The 15,263-nt window shown below is 38.0% G+C and overlaps 2 protein-coding genes across 2 annotated transcripts in view; both read left to right on the top strand.

Annotated features, from left to right (window-relative positions):
* The first annotated feature begins 125 nt into the window (after positions 1-125).
* Positions 126-8,557, top strand: hacd2 (3-hydroxyacyl-CoA dehydratase 2). Its single transcript, XM_079821438.1, has 7 exons — positions 126-363; positions 1,915-2,032; positions 3,391-3,409; positions 3,858-3,946; positions 5,693-5,814; positions 5,899-6,077; positions 6,273-8,557. Exons 1-7 carry the CDS (start codon positions 239-241, stop codon positions 6,353-6,355), a joined length of 735 nt encoding a protein of 244 aa, XP_079677564.1. The 5' UTR covers positions 126-238; the 3' UTR covers positions 6,356-8,557.
* A 3,476-nt stretch (positions 8,558-12,033) lies between these two features.
* adcy5 (adenylate cyclase 5) overlaps positions 12,034-15,263 on the top strand; it is a gene marked incomplete at its 5' end in the record, with an annotated part of 100,042 nt that continues 96,812 nt past the window's right edge. The window contains one exon of the mRNA XM_079822146.1: positions 12,034-12,957. Within this exon, the coding sequence (XP_079678272.1) occupies positions 12,034-12,957 (924 nt within the window). The remainder of the gene's footprint in view (positions 12,958-15,263) is intronic.

The raw sequence follows: 15,263 nt of genomic DNA, 5'->3' as shown, positions 1-15,263 counted from the left end.
ATATTATCATTAGTATTATAGTTATTATTTATAATTATCAATTGTTGTTGTTGTTGTAAATGTCTGTCAAGAAGGCGAATCCAAACTGTAACTTGTAACACACAAAACATAATTTACACTCCGTTCTCGCCAGGGGGCGCTCCATTCATAAACACCTTCTATACGTATCAGCAAGGCCACACGCCTTTATTCACCGGGACCATTTGGATGATCCAGTTTTTCTAATGATAGTTCAGTCATGTCGGCACCTGCCATGGGGACCAGCAAAACAGCGCACAGTGATTCCAGTAACAAGAGGAAAAAGGGACCCGGAACGCTGGCCATCGCTTATCTGGTCATTTACAACGTGGTTATGACAGCAGGGTATGATGGAAATCAAATGCGCTTCCGTGCTCTCTGTTCAAGCGTGTGACAGTAAGAATGAATGGTTCGATTTCAGACAGTGCTTGACCGAATCGCGGTTACCTCCCCTTTGAGTTTATATGACATGATTTAAGACCGTTTACATTGAAATATTTTGAAGTTATTCTGTTTAAAAAAATCATTCAATGTTTGGCTACGTTAAGCCTATTAACGCCTATTTAACACGCCATAGATTCATCAGGGCTGGTTGCATGAATGCACTGTTCTCATTTTACAGTCGTTGGTCTGGTAATGTATGGAAGTACGAGTGAATTTACTGTCTTTGTTCATTTACATGTTGTAATACAGTTCACTAGTCATCAGTTGATACAATGAACTGAAGTCCACCTTACCCTTCGTAACCCCGAAACTGTTGCACAATGATGTCCGTCTCGGTCAACGAATCGATTTGCTAGAACCAATTCATTTCTAAATTACTCGTCTCGCTTTTGAAATCGGATGGCGTGTTGGAACCATAAACAACACAGTATTTGAAACCTTTCATATTGATAATATAATCTGTATGCACATAATATAAATGTGATACACATTTATTATTGAGTACAATCTATTTTACTGAAAATGTGAAACGTAGAAAGTGAGTTACGTTACTTAAACACTTGAATAATGCCTCATTTATCCGAATGAACGATTCGTTAAATTGGTGACATTGTTTTTAGTGATTGCTAAATGCACTCATGCACACGGAAAGATTAAATGCCTTTCACCTAAGCATGATGAGTAAAAAAAAAATAATAAAAAAAAAATAATCACAGATGACACTTTTATATAATTCTCTTGCCTGGAAACGGCGAACCGTGTAGTTCTTTTTAGTGATTCGATTAAATCGAATCGTTTGCAAATCACTCGACTGTATGGGAGGAACCACAAACTGTTCGAACGAACTGATTCACTCAAATTAATCGAACTTCAATCATTCATTAATTCCAAAATTAATTTGGTTGCATCAGCAGTAACCAAAAAGCATTTGCTATATTTTCGTCATGTCCGTTCAGTCCAGAATTTCGATAGTTTGATGCAATTCAGTCAATTCTTATCGCTTAGAGACATTTCATGATATCTCAAACGGACATTAATTATATTATTTAAACTTTGTCCAGTAATGTACTGTGCATTTATTATTTTCAATCTGAAAAACCAATTGCAATACAGTCCTGTGCATTATGCTGTTTAATTTTTTAGCTTCGTCTCATTTAAGTCGATCTGATTTTTGGTGATATTCAGTTAATGATGTGATGCGCTTCTGCAAGTATTATGGTTTTGTGCCTTCATCATTTTATGTCCATTTTATACATCAATGCATGTGAATAGCTATAAATGTGCTGGATCATTTGAATGAGACTGTTACATGCCACTACTGGCTGTTAAGTGCTGCGTGGTAGGAGATTTGCATGCTGTCTAGCGTTTGTGTGCATTGCGGAAATGCCCTCCTTTCTCAAATCAAGGGCAAGTGGCACAGCAGAGTTACTCTATGAATGTTTTCCTATCTAGATGGCTGGTGATTGCAGTTGGTCTTGTTCGAGCATACCTTGCCAGAGGAAGTTACCATGGTCTTTATTACTCAATAGAGAAGCCCCTAAAATTCTTTCAGACTGGTGCACTCCTTGAGGTGAGTTGTATGGGAGCGTTAAACATTTACATTCATCCAGTCATAATTATGAATTTGACTCTTTATTTTTGCAAATGTAATGTGGATAAAATATATATATAAATAAATAATTTAGTTTCTTTGTATAAAAGTAATAATACTTTTCAGAAGGATACATTAAATAAAATCATGAGACACTGAAGACTGGAGTAATGGCTTCTGAAAATTCAGCTTTGCCATCACAGGAATAAATTACATTTAAAAATATATTAAAATAGAAATCAGCTAAATGGTAATAATAATATCCCACAGTTTTACTGTATTAAAGGGAACATAACGCAACACACAGTTTCTGCCAGTCTCATGTTAGTCTTGAGTACCTATAGAGTAGTATTGCATCCTTCATATCTCCGAAGAGTCTTTAGTTTTATCATATTTATAAAAGACAGATACGCTGTACCGATTCTTTCCGAAAACAGCCAAGCTCATGCAGGCGTGCAGTGGGCAGCGCTAAAGAGTCACGAGCCTGTGCACGCACACACACACAATACATCATGGCATTATCCCTGGATAACTTTCGATTCACTATACGTTCGTGTTATTTACATTCTATGCACTTATGCGCCGATTGCCAACAAAACACAGACATTTGATGCAGTTTCACTCACCGCCTGCGGTTTCGACTCCTGACCGGGAACAAACAAACACACTTGCAGAACTCTGTTGCTGCTCTGGGAAAACAAACTGCATCCACTGTTTCCTTAATACTGGGTTATTTGGGAAGCTAAACAAGGTTATCGTTGCCTCACAAACAAAATCACACTTTTTTAGTGACATTGTTGATTTCGTGGTAAAAATGACAGCGCTGCCGACGGCTTCCCCTAACCGAACGAAGCTCGTTGATGGGCGTGCTCTTGCTCTCGCGCTGGTTGATGTGCGCACGCGCTCATCCGAGAGAAGTGCCCATAGAAGTAATTCCACCCTTTATGACCTTATACAGGGCCATACTGGAAGAAAAACTTTCAGAAACTTATTTTGAATCCTGAAGGAGTGTATTTGGCACAGAAATACTCCATCATACGTCCAAATAATTTTTTTAAAATTTTGGCCATGTTTAGCATGAGAATCCAACACTTTAACAGTGTACCGTAAATAAGTCAGAATGTATGAAATCGCATTAGACCCCCTAAGTAAGTGTAGCCTTGGTCCGCATAAGATGTCTTTCAGAAACATTAAAAAATCTTACAGACCCCTAACTTTTCAAAAGTAAAAATATTCTCTCACCCTGCAGAGTTGTTTTAATTATTCTTTATGCTAAAAATGGTATTTCCTTGAGGCTGAGTGCACCTTATAATATTTGTTCTGTGCTCTCTTCACAGATATTGCATTGTGCCGTGGGTAAGTGCACCTGCTAATAACAGTCTCTTATTAATTTCTCCTATAAATATGCACTCAGCGCAGTATATAGATCAGATTGTCTATATCGGGGAAGCTTTTTTTAACCCAGCAGTGCCATCGCCAGCTGCTTTCTCTGCCAGTCTGACAGTGATAATGTGATAAAAATTCTCACTGCACCCGTGGAGCGTAGAGTTCACAGTCCACACCTCATTATCTGGGACTTAAAGCTTAATGTGACCTTTCCCAGTGCAAACAGCCAGTCCTGCAGTACTCTGTCATATAACCCTCCTTATTATAATGATTCATTTCCAACCTATTATGTCTCTCTAAATGTGTAGTATAATGTATTGAATTTTTTTTTTTATTCTTTAACTCATCTCTGCATGATTATTTTGATTAGACCCACAAATGATTAATCTCTTTACTTGACATTCTAAATTTTGTGAAGGAATTGTTCCCTCCTCGGTGGTTCTGACTGGGTTTCAGGTGATGTCACGGGTGTTCCTTACCTGGGCAGTGACACACAGTGTTAGAGAAGTAAGTTATTTTTTAACTTGCATGAGTTATTTTAGAATTATTTATATACTATTATAGTATTTATCAGTGATTTAAATTGTCATTTTTATATTTTGGTATTTTTAGTATTTTGATTTTAAGTTAGAGTAATTTTGTACATTTTTATGCTTTCTATTTAGCTTTATTATTTATTTATTATTACTTAAACTTATTTATTTCAGCTAGTTGCCTAGGTTGTATGTAAGTTTTTAAATATACGTTTTTTTTAATGAAATAAATTGATTGAATATTTTATTTTAGCTTTAATTTCGTTAATGAAAAGTTTTAGTTAACAATAACACCGATGTGTTACTAGTTCAGGTCACCTATGGTCTAATGGTATTATAATTAATTATGATATGATGATGTTAAAGGGATAATTCACCCAAAAATGAAAATTAGCCCATGATTTACTCACCCTCAAGTCATCCTAGGTGTATATGACATTCTTCTTTCAGACGAATACAATCTGAGTAATATTAAAAAAGTCCAAGCTAATCCACGCATTATTATAGCAGTAATAGTTGCTCTGTTTTTGAAGTCCAAAAAAAATGCATCTGTCTGTCGAATAACGTGCTCCACACGGCTCTGGGGTGTTAATAAAGGCCTTCTGAAGCGAATCGATCTGTTTGTGTAAGAAAAATATCCATATTTAAAACTTTATAAAGTTAACTTCCAGCTGATCGCCTTGCGTGGAAAAGTGTTGAAAGTGCCATCTCGCAATTCAAGATGCGTACATGATGTCTGACGAGCGTACCTGGTAGCGATTGTCTTTCGATCGGCAGAGGCACTTTCAACACTTTTTCCATAAATTGAATACGGAAGGCGGTTGGCTGAAACTTTATAAAGTTTTTAATATGGATATTTTTCTTACACAAACGCATCGATTCGCTTCAGAAGGCCTTTATTAACACCCCGGAGCCACGTGGAGCACGTTATTCGACGGACAGATGCATTTTTTTATGGACTTCAAAAACAGAGCAACTATTAATTCTATTATAATGCTTTGATTAGCCTGGACTTTTTTAATATAACATAAGAAGGATGTCATATACACCTAGGATGACTCGATGGTGAGTAAATCATGGGCTAATTTTAATTTTTGGGTGAACTATCCCTTTAAGTCTAATTAGGATTCCCATGGTTAAACCTGGTTATAAAAAATTCAGCATCAAGTAATCTTCTGCCATTTTTCTCATTGGCTCTAGTATACTGCCATCTAGTGGACCAAATGGATTTCAACAGCTGTTTTAATATTTCAGTGCTCATCGAGAGCCAAACTTAGTAGAATGTTAGTGTGAAGAAAACAGTGTTATTTATTGTATTCAACTTTAAAATTCTTTGTAACTAAGAATCAGGTTTTGATTGTCTATCCCAGAGAAAGACGTCTGAGCTGAAGTGTATAGGTCTGTAAGTTATTCCTGCCAGAAACCTGCTTGAACCAAAACTAAAGAATAATACTAATATGCAAAGTGTCCATGTGTGCCTGTGTATGCTTATGTTGCTAAAATAACCTCCTTTCGAGCCTGTATGTTGAAGCCTTTGACAGGCCTGAATGCGTTTTGAAGTGCTCCGTTTCTCAAGTTCTGAGTTGTCCATCTTTGTGTGTCGAGTAGCCTCAGTGAATTGCGATGAAATGGTAGCAGACATAACTGCATGGTTCTCGACTAAATTTTGAGAAGAGATCTGTCTCTTCCCCTTGTGACTTAAAGTTCGCTCTCGTTTTAGGTCCAAAGCGAAGACAGTGTTCTCCTTTTTGTGGTGGCCTGGACTGTCACAGAGATCATCCGTTACTCTTTCTACACCTTCAGCCTGCTCAACCATCTGCCTTACCTCATCAAATGGGCAAGGTGAAGCTTCTCAGAGTCAGTCCACTGACTTTTTATTTGTAGAAAAGTGTTTTTTATTACATATTATTATTATTATCTTCACAGGTACACATTTTTTATTGTGCTGTACCCTATGGGAGTGTCGGGGGAACTTTTGACGATCTACGCCGCGCTGCCATACGTACAAAAAACAGGGCTCTACTCCATCACCTTGCCTAACAAGTACAACTTCTCCTTCGACTACCACGCCTTCCTCATCCTCATCATGATCTCCTACATCCCCTGTACGTTTGAACTCTTAGACTAAGAGATTGTACATAATATATTTTCTCAAAATGCTTTTGTTTAGATATCTGCCATCCGTAAATAATCCGATTCCTCAGTTGATCTTGTGTAGCGAAATCTCTTGAAGCTCATTCTTGTCCAGTGAATGAACAGCTCTGTTCCTGTTAATGACGGCCTTTGTCTGTGCTCCTCAGTATTCCCTCAGCTCTACTTCCACATGATGCGCCAGAGGAAGAAAGTTTTGGGTCACGTGGAGGAGTACAGCAAAGTGGAATAACTCGGCCCGCAGTGTGCCGCACACAGCAGACTGATCGCAAAACGGAAACATGCGGATAACCTTTAAAAGCCACACTTTACAGATTTTTAAAAAAAGAAGACCGGGCCAGATATGCCGAATGATTGTTAATACTATTTCGTTGAAGAACTGTTCAGATGGTGATTTTAGGGATCCTGTAACTACACAAATGCGCTTTTCCTCAGTTTAGAGGGAGGGGAATGGCGTTACCATACTAATACATCAGCTACTGTGTGAACATTTTATTTTATTTTGGATTCTAAATGTAGAATTACTGACCAAATAATGTAGCAAATATAATTAAAAAAAGGGCAAAAATACTGTTAGCTCCATCTGGTGCTTTTAACCAGAAGAAATGTCCCATAATTATCCTGTGTTGTGTGTTTTGTACACTGTATTTCAGACAACTGAATCTAGTTGGCTTAAATATCTCCTTGTTTCTCAGTCAACGCATTACTTTTCTTTATATTTGAGTATGATTCATAACTCTAACTGTACTTGACATTCACACTGCTTATGTTCCCATCATGATTACTGTTAGCATTTACTTTCTTTGTTTTGTGCTGTGTTTCTTAAAGGATCAATGTTAATCGGTTGTTTTATTCAGTATTGGATCTATATTGTTGGTTTGTGGCCGTTTGCTCAGAAAAGAGGTGTATCGCCCAAAGAAATTGGCTGAGTTGCAGGGTTCGGACCTCACAGTCAACACTACTAATGTACTAGATGTGCATTTCTGTCATAGAAGGAGATTGCAGCTGACACTTTACGAGCTTTTACGGCTGGTGATGTGGAAGGGTTTGGCTGGGAGAGGAGAGGGCTACGGAAGCGCATGCCGAGCAGAAGCGAGCACAAGCCTCGGCTAACGGGGGCCAATTGGATTTGAGTGCCTCAAGTCATGCTTCTCCAATGAGTCAAATCTAATAATGTGGAGAGAAATCTGTGAGTCAAGACTAACTTAACGCTTCATTGCCCGTCTGCCTAATTGTGAACAGCCAAGTTTAGCCCCCCAATGCAAACAAATCTCTTGCGTATTAAAGTGTGGTCCACACTATTGCCTTTCCAAACAAAGTGGTAAGCCTGTTCTCCTTATCAAACCAATTCATGAAATGATTAACATGGGATGGATGCTTGTGAAAAGCTGGAGTGCAACTTTGAATAACACTGCATGTAAAAGTGTGGCTGTACCTTGGTTAATAGAAGCATGACCCTTAACTCAAATAAAAACGCCGACATTGTTAAGCTTTTGATATTAAAGATCTGCATGGGACCAGCAAACTTTGTATGAATAGTAATACAACGATATATATATTTACAATAAACCATAACATGGGAAGCAAAGCTAGTTTGTGTCAGTATATATATAAGGGTATGTGCCTATATGAAATTAAATGCTTTTTGTCCCTCATTTTAGTATTTAACCTGTAGTTTAATTAGAAGTATTGTTTTTTATATTTCACTTTATGTGAGTATATTTACAATTAAACACCTATTATGTCTCCTCTAATAGACTGAATAATACATTATTTTAGTAAAGAGGATCATAGTTGTTCACTCTTGGTTACCGTATTCATCCTTCCTTCACATGATGGCAGTAGAGATCTATTCCCATCTCTAGCATAAGGTCTGATATTTATATTTGCAGATATATGTTGTGTGCTCCAGTTTTAAAAAAAAAAAAGTAATAACATGTAATATGTGCTCCTTTGGGTTTATAAAAACACTAGCAAATACATTAAACTTATTTCAGTAAAGTAACATGTACATCGGAATAATTATAATAATTCACCTTTAGAATAAGAATAAATGTCTAGTGTTTAAAAAGTTAGTATAAACCAGTTGTTTTGTTTCCACATTTTAAATTTCATTGGAACTTTAGCCCTAAATCAAGATTCATTTTTGACACTGATGTGCTCATTTTGTTATTTAGAAAGGTTTGTAAAGCTGAATGAACACAATTAAATGCTTCCTGTTATAATTGGTAACACTTTACAATAAGGTGGCTTTTTTTAAACATTATTTATGAACTATCAGTGGAAAATACTTAATCTTAATTTGTGATAATTTCAACATTTAGTAATATATTATTAAAAACAGAAGTTGCATCTGTTAATTTTATTAAATGAACCGGCGCTAACATGAAGTAACAACAAGAGTTGTACGTTAACAAAGATGAATAAATACTGTAAGAAATGTGTTGCTCATTGTCAGTTAAGGCATTAACTAATGTGACCTTGTTGTAAAGTGTATACATAGCCTATGTACAGTTTGAAATCTGAGATCAAGGTTATTCAACAATCCTATCTTTATGTCAGATTTTAACGTTTTAGAATCGACACTCAATTATATTTCAGTTTTTAAAGCCTGAAAGTTGTCAGAATTCTGTTGTGTTCATAATTAAAGTGGGGAAAATAGATTAAAAGCAAATTTCCTTAGGGTTTGTATCTCAGAATATCATCTGTTTAAAGGATGGGAGTCATGGGACCTATGGAAAAAAAAAAACAAGGAGGCATGACTCTGTTGACTGCAAACAATAAGTTCTTTTGTCTTCTCAGGCTGTCACAGAAAAGTTCAATTCTCTTCACACGTTACAAAGGTTCTGTGGTTGCATATAAGCACAGTGATAAAGACGAGGATTTCAGAATATATAATCTTCATTTATAAATTTAAATCACAAGAGAAAAGCTAACCACACTTGAATGTAAACAAGAACCAAGAATAAAAACCTGAAACACATGAGTAGCCTATCAAGCTACTAACAAAGGGAATTAGATGAGAAACAGGCGAATATAATAATCTCAGTAACTATTAATCAATGGGAACAAAGAGAACAGGAACTAAACACATTATATTATATAATATGTAATATATAACTTTAAAATATAATTTATTTATGTGATGCAAAGCGGAATTTTCATCAGCCATTCAGTGTCACACGATCCTTCAAAAATCATTATAATATGCTGATTTATTATCAAAGCTAGAAACAGATATTTTTTAATAACCTGTGATACTTTTTTCCGGATTCTTTAATGAATAAAAAGTTAAAAAGAACAGCATTTATTTAAAACAGAAATATTTTGTAAATTTGTTTTCTTTCTTTTTTTTAAAAAAGAAATTAATATTTTATTCAACAAGGATGTGTTAAATTGATAAAAAGTGACAGTAAAGATTTATATTGATAGAAAATTCTATTTTGAATAAACACTGTTCTTTTTATTCACAATGAATCCTGAAAAAAGTATCACAGGTTCCAAGAAAATATTTGAATGTTTCCAACATTGATAATAAATCATCATCATATTAGAATGATTTCTGTTGGATCAAGTGACTGAAGATTGGAGTAATGGCTGATGAAAATTCAGCTTAGCATCATAGAAATAAATAATATTTTAAAGTATATTAAATAGAAAAACATTATTTTTAAATTGTAAAAATATTTCACCATAATTCTGTATTTTTGATCAAATAAATGCAGGCTTTATGAGCATAAGAGACTTCTGTCAAAAACATTAAAAATAGTGATGTTTCCAAACTTTTGACCGGTATTGTATATGGTAGTTTCTGTTGTGTTATATTGTTCTGAACATAACAATAAACAAACAAACAAACAGCTTTCTCCCTTGCATACAGCTGTGTAGTTAGACCCGCCCACTTATCTAAATCACCATCGCACTGACACATGGGTTGACCAATAGAAAAATTGATTGGCAACTTGTGCGACCAACTATCCAATAGGATCGCACGTAAGGCGGGGCCTAAAGATCATACTTGGTTGAATGGCAATACAAAGACAAGAAGCACCAACGGATGATAACGCTTAATCAATTCTGTGTGCTTCGGTCTTGAGAATCTGCAGAGAAAGGACGTGCAGCTCCTCTGGCACAGTCAATACGCAGCTCTTATCGAGCAAGGCTGATTCGACGCTCCCGTGGCGTGACAATTCATCTCTCATCTATACGCCAGCGTTGATGATGTTGCTGCCACTGCATCAGGAGCTTTGGAGATGCCAATCTGCCCAGCACGGATGAAGACTCCTTCGCTAAAGGACAATTGTGAGGTCATCGTGGGGTGACGCAACTTGCCATGCAGGAGCGTTGGAAAGCTCAGGTTTTCACAGCGGTCGTGATCATGTAATCATCCAGTGGGCTGCGACCATATATTCACAGGTGTACAGCTTGTGTGGATCTAATGCATCAATGCGTACGCACCATGGAGTCGTACTCCGCACGGTCGTCTCTTACCACACCACACTTTCGCGGACACTATTTGCCCCTGTCATGAAAACGTGGAGATCTAGCGCGATGGACGTAGGGTCAGTTCTCTCTGATTTGGACTAAACCACGCAGTTTTAAGAAGTGTGCGAATTATACAGTGACTTAAGGGGGTTCGACTATTTTAAACGAACTTTTTTTTTTAGAAAGAAAGAAAGCTGCTGAATTATTAAATGTAAATTTAGCTGGGGCCACAATCTTTCGAGGTTCATCTCGTGCCGACGCAAATTGTCATTTGGCGCCGCCAGCACATAGATATCTAAACGTCAGTTATCCGAAAGACATTTTAAGCCAAACTCTTAAGTTGTGACAAATGTGTGAAATGTAAATGTATATTAAATTGATACATGATAGTTCTTGTCATGCTTTATGGACCTATCGTGCGGAACTGAAGGCTCGCGAGCAGCGTAGCCTGTTGTTATGGTTACCTCATCTGGCGAACGCGACTTCTGTTTGTTATATTTGGCGACAGGAGAAAATACGCTTTCTGACTAACTTATCTAACTTTTATTAGTGCTGAAACTTTGAACCCTACATACATATACGGATACATTTCATTACGTTCACAATATTTCGTTTTTATTTCCGCTGGGGGAGTTGGAGCCTCGTAATTTGTACCCAGAGGTGGTGTTTTGAAATGTATGAATTGAAATGTGGCGCACAATAACTCCCTCTGCCGTTTACATCTTCTAATGCTCTGGCCAACTGATGATGTGTCCCAAATGACTATGTCCTCGATGTATTTATAATGATATGAGCGGATTGATTAGCAAAATGCGTTTCTCTTTACCTGAGAGTTTGCCTTCAATATATATATATATTTTCACTTCACATTGGTCCTACTTTATAAAAGCAGGATGCAACGAAGAACTCTTCAGGGCCACTTTTACTAGCTCACTTTTTAACGAGATCCACGTGTAGGCTAGATCTCAGATAACCGAGTTCGTTTTTTTGTTTTAAATCACAAGTTGACTGCAACGTTGGCAAAATGGCTTTAATATAATATGTTCCCTTAAAATATAACCCAAACTGTAGTGTAAAAACGATGTATTTTGGGATCATATAGCCTACATGATTGACAAGTCATTGATCTAAACACGATAACTTCGTGGCGTGCCTAACTTAGCCTACATCTTATGCATCGTTTGATATTATGCAAACAGCTATTAAGCAGCTGTTGCTATGGTCACCTCCTCAAGCATAGGCGATTTCTGTTCGCGAGCGTGGGCTATACATTTAGTGGACTCCTGACTAACTTTCGTGGCTACTAAAACATTGCTGAAACTCGTAAGACCCCCGACCCTTTCTTTTAATAATTAGGGAGTCAGCCCCCGATGGGTCGCGCACTGTAGTCTGTAGTAAACTGCATGTAGTAGCCTAATCGAGATCATGTCCAGATCTAACAGCGTGAGCCCACCCGGCGCTGGCGCTCCTGTATTGAGGGGAGGGACGGAGCACAGATCCGCTTGGGGCGAGTCTGAGTCCGTGGCGAACGGATGTCCATACTCGGCCAGATCCTCCTGCAAAAAGCTCATACGGTCCAACAGTCGGTGGAGAGAGGACGATGACTTCGAGCGACAACCGGGCCGAGCCACGACCACCGTCAGCCGGGTTAGTTTCAGATCCAAGTCTGCTTGGCAAGAACACGGAGAGGAGAGTCGCAACAATAACCGATCGTCCCCGAGGTACCGAGATGGAGACGTGAGACCCAAGTCCGTGGAGCTGGGTTTGGAGGACAGGAGAACCAAGTCCAAGCCAGAGGAGGAGCTCATGCCTGAAGTGAACTTTTCCATGAGCGCGTTCTGCAACGGCGTGATGCAGATTTTCAAATCCAAGAAGTTCCAGTCGGAGAAGTTGGAGAGGCTTTACCAGCGCTACTTCTTCCGACTCAACCAGAGCAGTTTGACGATGCTCATGGCCGTTCTAGTGCTGGTGTGCGCGGTGATGCTGGGCTTCCACTGCGCTGGAGGAGTGTGTCGGCTCACTTACTTGGTGGTTTTCTCCACGGCGATCGTACTCATCCTCACGCTGATTGTCGTGTGCAACAGGAACGGCTTCCACCAGGATCACATGTGGATAGTTTGCTATGTGCTCATTTTGCTGGTGCTGGCCGTGCATGTGATCGGTGTGCTGCTGGTGGAGCCGCGGAGCGCGTCTGAAGGCATCTGGTGGACGGTGTTTTTCATCTATGTCATTTACACACTTCTGCCGGTGCGGATGAGAGCAGCGGTCATCACTGGAATTATACTCTCTGCCATACATGTGCTGGTCTCGTGGAAGTTAAACGAGAGGGACGTCTTTTTGTGGAAACAGGTGAGTGCAGTGCAGACTTTCATTACTTTATTGCTTGGATTTGAAGTAACGCCTTACGTTATTTTATTAATTAATTGTATTTATTTATGCATTTACTTGCATACACAAGCTACATATATTCAGTCAGTGACTTAAAGCTGTCAGCCATGATTGTGATTTGACCAATTATTGGTACAAGTTCTGTAGCCTACACTATTCCATGTGATAGGCTACTGTTTGCAGGCAACCGTTGTGTAGCCTAAACAAGAAGTTAATATAATGAGAGTATTTATTTAGTTCGTTCAATTTTTCTCTGTCAACGAAGATTTAAAAAAAGCGTTAGAATCAACGCAGGGACTGACAGCCAGTCTGGAGTCTCTGGACCAGGGGGTGACACTTTTCCCCTCACCTATTTCAAGTGTTCTGTAATCACTCCGCTCCAAATCCACTCCGTGTTTTCCATTTTCCTTTCACGGCTCTTTTATAGAGTTTATAGAATTGCTTAACTGTGTTAAAGTAGAATGGATACAGCTTTATACACGCGCAGTATTGTGCAACATACATCTTATGTGAACATTTTTAACAAAACAAAAAACAACGTTATTATAAAAATACAAAAATGACAAAATCGCTCACAATGTGCTGTTGGTCATGTTTGTATTGCTGAAGGACAGTTTACTGCACTGTTTATTTGATTGCTGTAACTATTTAGTTCTCTAGTAACTTTTTTTGATCTGAGAATTTCATTAACCTTTAGAAGAATTGCCAATCCCTTGTAGCCTCAAACCTTTCATCTAAAGTTTAAGAGTGTTTATACATGGGGGAAGACAAATAATGAGTCTTAAAATAATGTTTATCAGTGAAAAGCACTTCAATGTTCTTGTGATTCTGAAAGCAACAAAAGTTGATGACTCACACTTGTTTTCTCTGCAAAACCTCTGGATGTAGTTGAGCATATTAAAGTATGCTTTCTTAGATTTGGTTTGGTTTTTCTCCCTTTTTGGGTGACTTGGTCAAGATGAGTGATGGAGATATGTGTCAGTAGATTAATGCAACAGCAGTCTCTTGGTACTAATGATGTGTGCTTGGATTTTTTTACGTGATAACCTGCACAGTATAGCACATTCAAAAAATGCAATCAAATACAGTGATGATCTCAAACAGTGCCATCAAATATAAAGATCTAATGAACTCAGGAGACTAGTAACTGCAGCTTTTAACTGCATGTACGTGTGCTATTTATTTATTTATACATGGCATCCTGTACATTTCTCATCAGTAGATTCATAACCTTCAAAATAGGTTATGTAAACCCTTTGTATACTTTACCGCTGTGCTCAGTTGCAATCTTTCGACTCTTGCAGCTAATATAACATTTTATAGTAAACGTGCTTTAAACTCGTCTTTAGATATAATTATGTTTTCATTGAAAATACGGACTCTTTGAATGGTGTGTGTGGGAACGGGCCGCTGTGTTTGTTGCTCTTTCCACACAATGCTGTTGTCTTTAGCATATCAGATCTTTCTCTGTTTACATGGGACCTAGCAGGACTCCCCAATAGTTGTTGTTTTATAGAAATCCTGGGATGAAGGATGTATTAGGAGTGCTCTCATAGATGACTAGCTTTCATCTGCCGTTTTATGAGGTCAGAGGTTTTGGGGTAGGAACGACGCCGATCAGGTCGCTTTTTGTGTTCCTCGGTTGAGATTTAAAGGGCGTTCTGGGTTCAAAACAAAATGATTAGTCCCATTTATTATACATCTCATTTATTGTACTTTTTAGGATTTAGAACATGCAGATCATAGCGTTTTTTTTTCTTTTCTAAAAACATTGGGAATTCACTTCCAAAACCAATTCTGCTAAAACTAGCTTGTTCTGGCACAAATAAAGTCCTGATGAGTAGTGCTAATTATTTGCAACATTCGGAAGCAAATTCATTGCAATTATGATGTTTTGCAATTATTTTTAATGACTATTTAAGTTGTCTTCCACTCCATCCTTTCATTATAGCAGGACCAGGCTACAAGAAAACCGACATGTGCTTAAGGATAAGAACAAATCAAAGGTGCTTTTCAGGATTGTCTTACAGATCATCGACAGTTCACAATCTCCAGCTCCATTTCCCCTGTGTGCTTCATTAAAGCTGGAGGTGGGACTCAGTTAGAGGAGCTAGCATAGACGCTTCCCCCTAGGGGGAAAACAGAAGAGGTGGACAGAGTCCTGCATGGCACATCTCCAGTGGTAACATGGTTTGTGGCTGCTTTAATTGAATTGCCCCACTCTATAACATGCAGACCCACTGGAATTCAAAACAGATGTCCTTCTT

The sequence above is a fragment of the Gobio gobio genome, assembly GCF_949357685.1.
Source record: "Gobio gobio genome assembly, chromosome: 7".
Classification (NCBI taxonomy): Eukaryota; Metazoa; Chordata; class Actinopteri; order Cypriniformes; family Gobionidae; genus Gobio; species Gobio gobio.
Note: the sequence above shows the minus strand (reverse complement) of the source record. Positions and strands in the feature narration are given on the sequence as shown.

Coding starts and splice junctions, on each gene's coding strand:
- hacd2 (XM_079821438.1), top strand. CDS start 239: ATGTCGGCACCTGCCATGGGGACCAGCAAAACAGCGCACAGTGATTCC. Junction 364..1,914: donor AACGTGGTTATGACAGCAGG/GTATGATGGAAA, acceptor TTTCCTATCTAG/ATGGCTGGTGATTGCAGTTG. Junction 5,815..5,898: donor TACCTCATCAAATGGGCAAG/GTGAAGCTTCTC, acceptor TTATCTTCACAG/GTACACATTTTTTATTGTGC.